The sequence below is a fragment of the Lissotriton helveticus genome, chromosome 7 (genome assembly GCF_964261635.1).
Source record: "Lissotriton helveticus chromosome 7, aLisHel1.1, whole genome shotgun sequence".
Lineage (NCBI taxonomy): Eukaryota > Metazoa > Chordata > Amphibia > Caudata > Salamandridae > Lissotriton > Lissotriton helveticus.
The window spans coordinates 820,996,573-821,009,655 of record NC_136068.1 but is presented as its reverse complement, the minus strand read 5'-3'; the positions used below and the strand labels follow the sequence as shown (position 1 = coordinate 821,009,655).

At 45.2% G+C, this 13,083-nt stretch overlaps 1 protein-coding gene across 11 annotated transcripts in view; it reads left to right on the top strand.

Moving 5' to 3' along the window:
- Positions 1 to 13,083, top strand: part of PKD2L2 (polycystin 2 like 2, transient receptor potential cation channel) — a 2,146,539-nt gene that overhangs the window by 203,619 nt on the left and 1,929,837 nt on the right. For 8 of the 11 annotated variants that reach the window (XR_013598682.1, XM_078653282.1, XM_078653287.1 and 5 more), the window contains exon 2: positions 9,142 to 9,267. Coding sequence is in view for 7 of the 11 variants with exons in the window: in XM_078653282.1 (XP_078509408.1) it covers positions 9,189 to 9,267 (79 nt within the window). In the remaining 4 variants the exon portion in view is untranslated. Of the gene's footprint in view, positions 1 to 9,140; positions 9,268 to 13,083 lie in introns of those variants that run through there. The other 3 variants (XM_078653292.1, XM_078653284.1, XM_078653290.1) reach the window with 3 other exon arrangements.

Genomic DNA, 13,083 nt, shown 5'->3' with positions numbered 1-13,083 from the left:
GGTCCAATATGTCGGAGCGGAGCCCTTGGTTGCCGGTGGCAGGCTGGAGTAGGGGAGCCAGGGGCGAGAGGGACCAGCATCTTCATCCGTGTCCCTATGGTCCTCGTCCGCTGGAGCAGCAGGGGACACTGGAGCAGGGGTGTCAGTAAACAATCCTGCAGTGTCCCAAAACGGAGGAGATGGGGCTGGTGCATTATTGGTGAAGCAGGCCTGCTTAAGCATATCAAAGGCATTGAGGTCCACTCCAGCTTCATGGCAACGCTTCGCTGGGGGTGGGTCTGAATCAGTTGGCTGGGAGGTCCCAGTAGAGGTCGAGAGAGCTGTGGGGCCTGATGCAGCCCCTGCGATCTTTTTGCAAGCTTGCGCTATGTGGCATGAAAGGTGCTCCTCAAGTGGGGCCATGGCCTCAGAAACTGCCCTATAGATTGATGCATCAATTGTGTCATAAAAGTCATCATCCCAAGAGACACCCACCCCAGGGGGTCCTCCTACACCTGGGTATCCTCAAAAGGTTCCTTCCCTGGAGAGCAAATCCCCACAAACCCCTAAAGGCTATGAGCAAGCTGGGTCCTGCACAGAGGGAGGCAAATAGCACTGTCCTAAGGTTCCAAAGGCGCTGGGAATTATACTGAGTTGCGTGAGTGCTGCAGCAATACAGGGCTGGGTTTTGCTCTAGATTAGGTGTGGGCAAAGCCTCACTGCCATTGGGTCCAGGATCGGGGACAACACACCCCTGGTGCTGTATTTTAAAAGCAGGTTTCCGTCTGGGAGAATGTCCCCGCAGGCCAAAGACCTGCCAAGCAATACCGACTCCCAGGTAGGGAGCGTCGGGCATACACGTGCAAAGTGCTGACCCTGAGCAGGGCGTTGGGAAGGTGAAACAGCGTAACTCTCCAGGCCGCAAGGCTCCCAAGCCATGATGCGCAGCTCCTATCCCTCTGGAATGATCTGAATGCAAAGCACACACCATGGTAAAACGTTGCGCTGTCAACGCCATCTGGGTTCGAGAGGACAGCACCATGGAGCCTCACCACATTAGCAAGCGACAGTGAAGGAGCTTCAAGAGTTCCTGCGGCCGAAACTAGTTACCGCTTGCAAAGTGGGGATCTTGGTTTTTAAATAAATTTATTCTGCACAAATTATGCAACATCAAGGAAATAACGTTGTGAACACCAACAGAATGAGAGATGGAAAAACACCACTTATCTCTGCTGCAAGCAGTGAAGAAAGAGGGCGAGTGGACAAAGATTATGGACTATGTGCTGCTCCGGAACGACCTCATGGGATAGAGTTTGGGGACTGTTCTCCCATTGGACTCTGTTGTTTTTTATGACATTCCCAAGGCTTCATGGGAATGGTGATTGTGGTAAAATGGCTGCTATTCAATAAAGTGAAAAAAGAATAGCATAATCCTCACCTCCGGTCCTGACATAGAATCCTAAACTCAATTTCTTGGACATATTTTAAAAAGCATAGGTTTCCTACATCCCCATTTTTCATTCAATCAAGTTTACTATATGAATTGTTCATGGTTGGTACAAATAAAATATTGTAAGTTGCAGCTCAGTTTTTGGCTCTGGGTATCACCTGCTTATGGACAACCAAAAACACTTTATATCCCTTTGAGCAGAAAGGTTTAACGGACGTAAGGGTATATTACTGTTGTAAATCATCTGGCATGACAAGAATTACAGATGAAAACCTATGATTAGTTACAAAGATGATACCTGAACAGTAGAGCAAATTTTGAATTCAGCAAGAAGTGTATAGCTTTCTGGGTTCACCAATGGGTTTCATATCGGTTTCCATCACAAACAGCAAGAAGCCAGAATCCACAAAATAGGAAAAATCGACTAAAAGATGGTGATCATTGCTCAGCAAATCTTTTATTGATGCCATTTTTTGGTACTGTTTTAATTTTTAGTTTTTTAAAACACTATTTTGCTACATTTTGGCTATTTTCTCCGTTACCGCCAGATGAATCCACATGCTCTGGGTACCTACATGCCCTGATTACCTTTAGAATCCCCAACATGTCGGGAAAAATAGGGTGCAAATTTGGCTTGGAAAACTTTTGTTGGGATTGTTATGGAGGCTTACGGGAAAAGCACCCCAGCATAAAAAAGAGGTCAGCACTGGGGCAGTGAAAGCATCAGTAGCAAAAATCAGGCAGAATTTCCCTAAATAATATTTAGCATTGAACAGTTCTAAGCAATTACACCAGCTAAAATGCTCTAATGTGCCTTGGGGAATCAGTTTGCTTTTGGTTTTTGTGCATAGCTGGGCTTATTTGGGGAAAAAGTACAACCGTGTCCTGTTTTATCATTGTTATAATCATTGCGTTTGGTAATTAATTATGTATTAATTATGTGATTTATGATATACATACGTGTTTTTTTTAAAGTTAAGATAAACATATTGACTCCGACTTTATTGTGGACTGGGGCTTGTTCACACTTAGTATCGTGCTTATTTACAGGGACAAAACCAAAAAAGGACACTGTTCCTAAATGCCGGCTGCAAATAGTCACCCGAAGCGTAAGGGTGCAAATAGTCACGCATGTATTAAAAACAGACAGAAGGAAAGGAAGAAAAAAGAAAAAAGAAATATCCTAGGTACAAGTTAACCCACCAAAAAAGTGAAAGAACACATTTTGTCCTCTGTTGCCCTCACACACCCCTGGGGGTGTCATGCTTCATCATCGGGCGTTTGCTCCACATAGGGCTGGCGCTGCAATTCCCTACGGGTCCCCCGAAATGTTTCTTTATCGGAGATCTTTTTAGGACAGCCGGATGTTGCATGCGGGTGTGCGGGGTGGGGGTCTAATGAGGGTGAAGGAAGTGCGTGCAAAGTGAAAAATGAGTTAAAAAAGGGGGTAAATATGCAGCGTATGTCTCATTTGTATACCCATAGCAGACTTAACTGCTAAATAAAATCTTGTTCCTGTAGGCACACTGACCCCAGGTATCAAGAAGGTCATGGGTCAACATGTTTCACGCCTACGTTGCCTTAAGGGTGGTTGGCACTTCATCAGTACCAATACTATAAAATTAAGGTGCATGTGAAAACAATTTAAATACCCTCTAAATTTATCAGGGCAGGCGATGAGGTTGTATACCTATGATCTGGCTACAGCTTCATTGTATAAACTGCTCCTGTTCAATACCTAGGAAGAAAGAACATAGTCAACCACAGATATGAGCATCAGTAACAACTTGATGCCATAAAATGTGCCACGGCTGTGTGCACATCGCTTACACAAAAGAACAAAACAACACAACAGGCACACAAGATACCAATTACACAAGTAGTTACTCGATGGGGCCACTACCCAATGAGATATCACTGTCAGAATCTGGAGGGGACCACACAGTAGCATTAACTACGTCAGCTAGTTAATCGCATGGGTGGCAAAAACAGTGGCACCATATGTGTTTTGAAATGTCTCAAAGTCTCAGTAACTAGCGTAAATAAACACAAGATCAACACCATCAGCGCTGAGTGCTGTTGTGTTTATAAATATTCAAAAGTGCTCACGTCGTTTGTTGATGGGTGTCTCCTCTGGCAAGAACACTTAACGCCCGCACATTACCGGGCTTGAAACCACTAGAAAAGTAAATAGAAATATGTAGCCATGTGTAGAAATGAAACCCGGGCACAAATGTTTCTGAGCCGTGGTGTCCAAATCCCTTCTACAGAAGCTAATGAAACTTATGTTTGTCCCGGGGTGCTGCCTCCTGTACACCTACCCAGTCCGAGTGTCAGCCAGTAGTGAGCCAAAAGTAACGCGGACGTTGGTGCTCATTAAATGCTTAGGGCAGGCGCCTGGGCGTAAACCCTTTCCGAGATGTCCTACGGTAATCAGAAGCTGAGCGCATGTGTGAAAGCGCGTGTTCAATGCGCGTGTGCATATGTCCGGGTAAATAATCCCCAGTGTATGCGCAATGGTTCAATGACAAACATTGTTCCTATAGGGCCAAATCTGATGCTCACCAATACATTGCTAAAGCTGGTCACACACTTAACTAATCGGCAAAACATATTTAAACTCATTCGCGCACCACATCTTGATTCTGTATGCACGTGGGGTGCCCGTGTAAGTGCACATCATACCTTACTGATCCTGGACAGAACGCCGTAATATATAAAGGTCTATGCTGGTCAAGACCATATATAGTATAGATGGCTACATATAGACATATCCTAATACTTAAAAGTAAAAATGAGAAAGGGGGGTACAGTAGAATGCCACTGGGGTAGCCGCTTAAACAACTCACATGCCTCCTCTCTAATAAGAAATTAAAAAGAGATGGTGTAAAGTTTTGGAGTCCCACTACAACAAATGGCCGAGTTGGAGTCCGCGAGCAGTACCCACCAACAAAAGAGTGGTACCTCTTGTGCCCATTCCCTTGTACCCAGGATATTTCTTTTTTCTTCCTTTCCTTCTTTCTGTTTTGAATAAATGGGTGACTATTTGCACCCTTACGCTTCGGGTGACTATTTGCACCCGGCGTTTAGGAACTGTGCCCTTTTTAGGTCGAGGGACCTATAAGCTGCGAAGCGCAGCTTCCGGTCCGGAGATCTTATGGTTTGGAGTAGGGCAGTTTAAACCCGCCTCTGTGCTCCGTTTGCTTCCATTGGCTGGCTTCCTAAACGGAGGCCAGCCATTGGAAGAGAATGGAGTCACTCCAAACAAGCCCCGTCTCTTTCGGATTCGGGGGCGTAAGTTTTGCTGTTCTTTAGCTCATGACGTCGTCCGTCACTCAGGACAGCAAAACACGCCCCCGAATCCGAAAATGTTTCGAGCTTTGCGGCCGCCATTTTGCTGTTTGTTAAAGATGAGGTAGGTCGCCTGCTCCCGCTGTCCTCGTTCCCGCCCCCTCCCGCTGTTCGCTGCTCCCGCTCTCCGTGGCTCCCGCTGTTCGTGTCCTCTGTAGCTCGTGTGCGCTGTGTATCCCACTATCCCCGTGTGGGCAGTGTGTCCCGCCATCCGCGTGTGCGCCATGTGTCCTGCCATCTCCATCAGCCTTCACTCCCTCAACTCTACCCCCAGAAGGAAACCAGAGGGCACAAGCTGCCCACACTGCCCTGAAGGAGAGCTCGCCACCCAGGGAGGAAGGACGCGCGCTGCCAGCTGACAGACAAGTCACCTTACTCCCGCTGCCACCCTGCTTGTGGCAAGTGAGTCACCCGCTCTCCAGGCCGCCCGGGCGCTGCCAGTGACAGCGGTGCACCGCTGCCCCAGCCGGCTCTCTACGGTGCAGTGACTTCCAGTCAGAGTAAACTTCTGAGAGGCGCGCGGTCTACTGTCCGAATCTCTGCCGGGAGGAGGCTGGGACTGGCTCGGGCTGTGGATGCCCCCGCAGGAGCCCTGGAACTGCACGCCGCCCTCTACTCGCGCCTTTGCAGTATGAAGTCTGCGGAGGAAGGTACCGTGCGCCCCACGCCAGCCTTTGCGCCCGCACGGCGTGCCAGCTGCCCTGTCCCTTGATGCAGACCCCCGTCCCTCCTCCTCAGCTTAAAGCCCCGTGTCTTGGCAGGCGCCTCGCTCCTGTCAATTTTAAAAACAAAATGGGCCTCGCGCCCCACCACCGCCGCACATGCCCCGGAGTATGCATGGCGCCCAGCGGGGCTTCATGTTTCAAAACGGGACCTCGAGCCCTACCACGCCGCAACGGGGGCACAGGAGCCTCTAACTCCGCCTCAAAACCCCGGGGCTCCGCATGGAGCACCTCAGGCTCCAGGGTTTCAATTTTTTTTAAAAACGGGGCCTAGAGCCCAAGAGCACCACCACGGAGACCCCACAACCACTGTACATGCCACAGAGCCCGCATGGCACCCAGCGGGGCTCCGGGGCTTTGTATTTAAAACGGGACCTCGAGCCCTACTACTTCGCAACGGGTGCGCAGGAGCCCTCAACACCCCGGAGCTCTGCATGGAGCACCACGGGGCTCCGGGGGTTTCATTTTATCTATTTTTTTTTAAACAGGGCTCCAGGCCCGATATGGAACCCAAGGGTCCCGGAGCCACCACCACAACCGCCGCACATGCCCCGGAGCCCGTCATGGAGCCACTCACAATAGACCCCCAAACAATAGCGGGAGCATAGGTCGCCCCCCGTGTGTCCCGAAAAGACCACCGAGCCCCCAATAGGCCTGCACGTTTGGCAAAGAAGAGACGAAGAGGCAGAACGAGACGGCTGTCGGCAGGCCACTGTCCCTGGCCGCACGGCCGTACTCAAGTGCAGGGCTCTCAATCCGGCAGAACTTCAAAGGTCCCGGGCCTCCTCACTGCCAGGTAACCTTTAAGATATTTTTCTCAGAATAAGCCTATGCAAACTCGTTTTTAGGAAGTTGTCTGCAAGTTATTTTAATGGGGCCAAAGTACTTTGTGAAACAAGTAAACTCTTTCATTAAAAAAACATCTTTCGGCAATAATTAATGCTGATTTAAGGAGAAATAAGATGTCACTGAAATCAAGAATGAAAGGAGCGGTTCACATTAAGATACTGCACATGAAACTCTTACTCACATATTCTGGTGTCGTCCTTTTAGTAATGACCAATAAACAAAAGCCACCTGAGTTCCCGAGGGATTATCCTCAGACCAGAAATGTGAGGCATTGTTTTGTGTAGGTTTAAATCAGCCCTCCCGTCTGTATCTCTCTCCCTCCTGCCCTCCCTCTCCATCCTGCCCTCCCTCCTGCCCTCCCTCTCCATCCTGCCCTCCCTCCTGCCCTCCCTCTCCCTCCTGCCCTCCTTCTCCATCATGCCCTCCCTCTACCTCCTGCCCTCCCTCTCCATCTCTCTATCCATCCTGCCCTCCCTCTCCATTCTGCCCTCCCTCTCCATCCTGCCCTCCCTCCTGCCCTCCCTCTCCATCATGCCCTCCCACTCCCTCCTGCCCTCCCTCTCCCTCCTGCCCTCCCTCTCCCTCCTGCCCTCTCTCTCCATCTCTCTCTCTCCATCTCTGCAATGGGTCATGCATTTGCGAGTGATTAACCTATTGGCATTGCAAAGGACAATGCCATTTATTTAACGATTAAGCTATTGGCAATGTAAATGACAATGCCATTTATTTAAGATTAAAAAAAAATGTCATAAGCATTGCCAATAGCTCTACCTTTAATAATGCCGAGACCATTGCATTGTAAATGCTTGTTTGGTTTTGATATTGATATAAGGAGCACGGGCACTGGACCTTGAACAGCTCCTGGGTCACCCCCTTCTTCTTGTTGATAAATTATTTGCAGGTACAACCTAGAGTAGCACTATTAGCTAGGTTCCTGAAAAACAAGTGATGTAGCTCGTTGATAGCGAGAGGTATTCAATGGTTAACTGTATTATTAAGAAATTGTGGCACGATTCTCCAATGAAGCAAGACTTATTCATGGAGTCTCTTGATAAAATGATCTTTCATACTTAGATAAGATATACCAATGAAACGGTAAGAGCTAGGAAGCTTCCTTATGTATACTCCTATTTATTCAACATCGGAGCTTTACAGATCACAAACTCTAATCATTCTAAATTGGCTTGAGGCAGTCTTGTGAACTAACCCTTTCAGCAGTAGCATGCAGCAATATGATGCGCCGCGCCCTGCACAGTGTGATGAGAGGCCCAGCCTCTCCCAGATCGAACAGACATTTATTGGTCTTGGGCTCAATGGGGGCCCCCATTGTGCAAACCGTGTCTAAATAAAGGCTTTGTTGCTATTTGTCTTTTTTTCTGTGTGCTGTAAAATCCTATTGTATGAATGCATCACATTATCTTTGAAACATTATGAAGTTGGGAAGTAAAGTCTGTAGTTTGGAGTTTTTTCGATAGAATTGCGTCACTCCTTCCTTCCGTTCCCCCCCTGCGCTTAGAGGAGCACTATCTTCTTTTCCCCATCAGAGTGGCCCCGGCAATATTCAACCAGCCCATTAACAAAATGCACACACATTACTGATTGCTGATGTCTTTAAGAAGCGAAACATTGTCAAGTTGTGCTGTTATAGATTACAATGAAATATTCGAATATGCACAATTTTATAGTTCATGTATTTCTAGACTATGGATCTTATTTGTACTTTGCTCCTAACCCACCAAACTCATAGTTGCAGCTAAGTTGCCCAGCGTCATTTAGAGTCAGAGAACCCCTAGGATTCAAGCATTACAGCCTCACCCATCTCTGCCAACAGAAACCCTTGCCCTACCAACCAGTCCACCTTAGTGCCACCAGAAATAGCCCTGCCTTGCGTAGAGTGGGACTATCACCACTGATTTACTCTATCTGGCTCCACAGCATAAGCAACAGCACCAAATGATGGACAGAATGCTGAATGAATCAAACATTCACTCCCAGTCAAGAGATCTGGATTAAATCCATTGTTCTTTTGCTCACTACGCCACCCCAGTTGGGACCCAGCCGTATGCAAATCAGTCTACGCCCTGTTCCTCATGGGAACAGTCCAGCTTTCCTTCCAAGCCGTGTCCTCCCTGGACTGGAAACAAGAATCCTCTAACTGGTTTTGGGGTAACACCCCTCATTAGCCAGTCTAGCTTGAATCCAGTTGCACAGCGAGCAAGGGACCCTTGTTTGGGCACGCCCATCCCACTTAGAGCAAAAAGTGCTGCAGCAACAAATAATGAACATAAGGCATGCAAACCCAGTCGAAGAAAACAAACAGTAGCAACCACGCACATTGAGAATCCTCCCTATGCATTAGAGCTATTTTTATGTTTTTCTGACAGAATCTCCTGTTTTGGGAGTTTGTTTCAGAAAAAAAATGCAGAACGGAGCAAATAAACATGGCGCCCACTCAGCATTCATGTGTGTCTTAAGTGCACTGGCAGAATCACTGCAGACACAGAGATCCCATATCTTTCTAAATAATGGAGGAGTGGAGTCTGGGAGTGGAGATTCAAGGCCTGCGCGACCTGGCTAGGTGGCAGGCCACCTACAGAACTGTTTCAAACCCTGTATCATATTGCAAAACCTATCTTCATCATAGTAGATGATTTTCAACTTCAAAGATTGTCTACTGATATTATATTGTTTCATAAAGCCAATGTAATTGACCTGCTGATAGGTGAAGATATTTTTTACAGTTCTCTGAAATATTTGCCAAATTATAAGATTCATATTTGATATCTCTAGGACCTTCTTTGTATTGAGACATGATTGCTTGTTGGTCCTGAGCAATCATGGTGTCTCCTGAAAAGCTATATACTACTGAAGCTGTTCCCAGAGAGAGGCGCATATCTGTTCATAGAAGAGTCAGTGGTAAGCCATGCAATAGTTATTTCATTAAAAAATATGGTTCCAATTATGCAGTTGAAATGGCATTCTTATATTAACAGAACACTGTGTATAGAGCATAGTTAAAATTCATAGTATGTGTCATAGGAGTTTGTTGACAAAAAGAGGTGCTTCTGATGTGTGGGGTCCCAAATCCCTAGCCAGAATGAAAACCATCTCCACTGTCACAAAAATTGCCTTTATGCTTTTATATTAGACAGATGTTCTTTATCTGTTCCAAGCGTTTACCATGAACATATATTGAGCTACAAATGTCTATGAAGCCTCTCATGGTGTTGTGAACACTGGCTGTTCCTGTGCAGACATTTCTATTTGTAACGTCAGACTCTATCAGTTTTTATCTTCAGATTCTGATTCTGCCATTTCTTTCATAAAAAGTGTGAATTTTTAAACATACGTAAAATTGCTAAAAGTGTCTGCACCTTATACACCATCTGTGAATCTCAACAACAGGCTTGCTATTTACTTCTTCAGCTAAAACTTATCATAGCGCTTTAAAATAGCTGGATGGTGTTAGGACCCTATCAACTCAATACATTATTAGTGTTTTTTTCATGTTTCACTGCATTACTTTTTATATTCTGTATGATTACCATTCATATCTTATGCACTAGGGGTCCGATTCACAGAAATAACTTACGACAAAATCCTAAAGTTACTACTTTTGGTATTCACAGAAGGCATTTAGTAGTCTTAAGGTAGGATTTTATCCTAAATTAGGATTTTGTCTTAAGTTAGGATTTTGTCCTAAATTAGGATTTTGTCTTAAATTAGGATATTGTCCTAAGATAGGATTTTGTCTTAAGTTAGGATTTTGTCTTAAATTAGGATTTTGTCCTAAATTAGGATTTTGTCTTAATGAAAGTGAGCGATGAGCTTTGGTTATATGTCGTGCTCCGTGCGCCATCTTGGTATTCTTAGCAAAGGAATACACGGCTTTACGTACCTTACACCAGTATTAGACATAGACGACAGATTTTCCTATTTAACCAAAATACCGTCTCTGTAATGAAAGTAGATGTTGGACTTAGCGTCTGTATCGTGCCGCGGGCGCCATCTTTGAATTCCTCAGAAATATGTGTCTCCGCACACGGTCTACACAGTACATCTTTTTTCCGATAATAAACAGCGATCCGTGTTCTAAAGGTGCCATTTTTACAAATTTATCGCAATGATGTACGCGATATTTTTCTAAATTGAAACCTGTTTCGCGATATGTAACAACTAACCGGTCTACCTACTCCCAGTGTTAATATTATAATGAGCTATCTCTATTTCGCATTCACCAATTCGTTATTGGTATATTTCTGCGAAACATATCCTACCACCGAGTGAAAATCTATATCATACGTATGAACAATACAGTCAGGAAAATACACTAATTAATCTTCTTACTTCAAATGCCTTTTGTACTGTAGATGCGCATATGAACCCTCAAAGGGAATATATTGTTCATAATGTTGTATTTATCATACAGGGAAAACATCCATAATAATAAATGAAATATGATTAAACAATCACAATGACCATTAATATCTAGTGGTCCTCTAACTACAAAATGTACTGCCAGACAGTTACTATTAAAGACAAGAGCATTGTAGCTAGCCAGTTCTGGTCACATACCAGGCTATATCCTCATTAAGCCCTTGTTTAATACAATCCAGATGTAAAATACAGAAAGTCTCTGGTTTCTTACGAGTTATTTCATTAGGTTGACTCATTTTGATTTGTATTTTTTCCAATATGCACCACTTGAGTTCTAACTCATGATGTTGTTTCTCTAGAAAATGTTTAACCAATGGCGCAGAGATTTTTTTCGTTCTGATCGCAGATTTGTGTTCACTAAAACGGAGTCGAAACTCACGACCCATCTCCCCTATGTATGCTAGACCACAAGGGCATAGAAGTACATATATGATATTGCTACTCCTACAGTTTGTGAGAGATCTTAGCTTTACACTGATGTTGTTGTAGCAGAACAAATCTGTTACCACAGCCGCATCAAACGAATGGCATCAAACAAATGGCATGAATGGCAGTGGAGTGGTGTGGCTCACTGGTTAGAGGCGGCAGACCCGGGAGCAGAAATCGGCCTGGGACCAGGGTTCAATTCCCGACGCGGCAGGGTTGTGGACCAGGGTCAGCGGACTCGACAATGCTCATCTCGGTGCCTACTCTAACCTGGGGTCCCACTCGGCAACTCTGGGCATTAGCTTGCCTAATTTTCCACAACGGCCCCATCAACGCCGGGGATGCCTGGCTCCACCTTGGGGATTCCCAGCAGGGACCATCCCACAGGGAAAGCCAGGACGGGTTCCCCAGCGGTATACAGCGCCGGGACGCCCCTTTGCTGGGGCAGCTGTGTGCTTTACAAGTATACGACATTTAACATTTAACATGAGCCACATTTATGGTTTCCCAATATAATTGGAAGACCAGTCATAGGAGTTTGATTCTCGACAGGCCTAGATTTATTTCTCGTATGAACCAATAGGTCCCTAAGGTTCCGATTTCTGCGGTAGGCTATCAAAGGTTGAGGAAGCTAAATATCTTGATCATAAGAGTTAAGAATTCTCCAGTATCTATTGATTACATTCTTGATCTTGAAGTTAAGAGCAGAGTGATTGATAACACAGGTGACTTTACCATGCGGTTCTCGTATGGTTCCCTTCAGTAATGCCTCTCTATTATAATATTTTGCTCTTTTAAAGGCTTGACGTACCAAACGGTGGGGATAACCTCGTTCTACAAGCCTATTCTTCAGGGCTTCACCATGTAGGTGAAAGTCTCCCATGTTAGAACAATTACGTTGAATGCGGAGAAACTCCCCAAAGGGGATGGAATCTTTCTGACAATTGGGATGACAACTCCCATATTGCAGAATGGTGTTCTTCGCTGTCGGTTTCCTATATAAACTGACCTGTAGGCTGCCACTCCCACACTCAATCATAATATCCAGAAATTCAACCTTGCTGGTACTGTAATTCGCCGTAAATTTGAGATTCCAATCACTCATATTTAACCAAAGTATGTACTCCTGCAATTGTGTCTCATCACCTCTCCATACAAAAAAAATGTCATCAATAAACCGACGGACAAACACAGACACGGCTAAAGGTAACGGCGGCATATGAGGGTTCGTATAATCTTAGAGCCTTTGTGTAAATCAATGGCCACAACTCACGGTACCGTTTGTGTTTTTTCCGTTTATCTTTCAGAGCGTTTAACTGGGCATTGAGGTACGTACACGTAGTCTATTGGCCTCTATCAGTCAGTAGCAACTTGATTAACGAGGCGATTTAACACCAGACTCATATTTTTACAGATCTACAAACACAGCGACTACGGTCCAGGTATGTTTGGTCAAATGTATATATAGTCCAGTAGGACATTTAAACGGAAGTACAATATGGCGTTAGGCAGTATTTCATCACCATGATTATTTCACTTTTTTAGCTTTTCCAAAGCAAAACAGAGTGAAAAACACGGTAAGCGTTAAAAACTTATTTTACTCAATGAGACAGTGAGCATTCTCAGTTCATCAGCAATAATACCCAATAAGCATAGTTTTTCATCTACATTCTTCCATTCTTATTGATTTCAGATTTCGAGTACATTATTCTGAACACACAGGTAGGACTCGGTATATACATCAGATCTCACTCATGGGCATCCTACTAATATCGATACACTCACACCCTCCTATTGTTTATTTTTCAGAAATTGGCCCCTGATGAAGGTACCTATGTGTACCGAAATGCATAGGGCAGAATTAGAAAA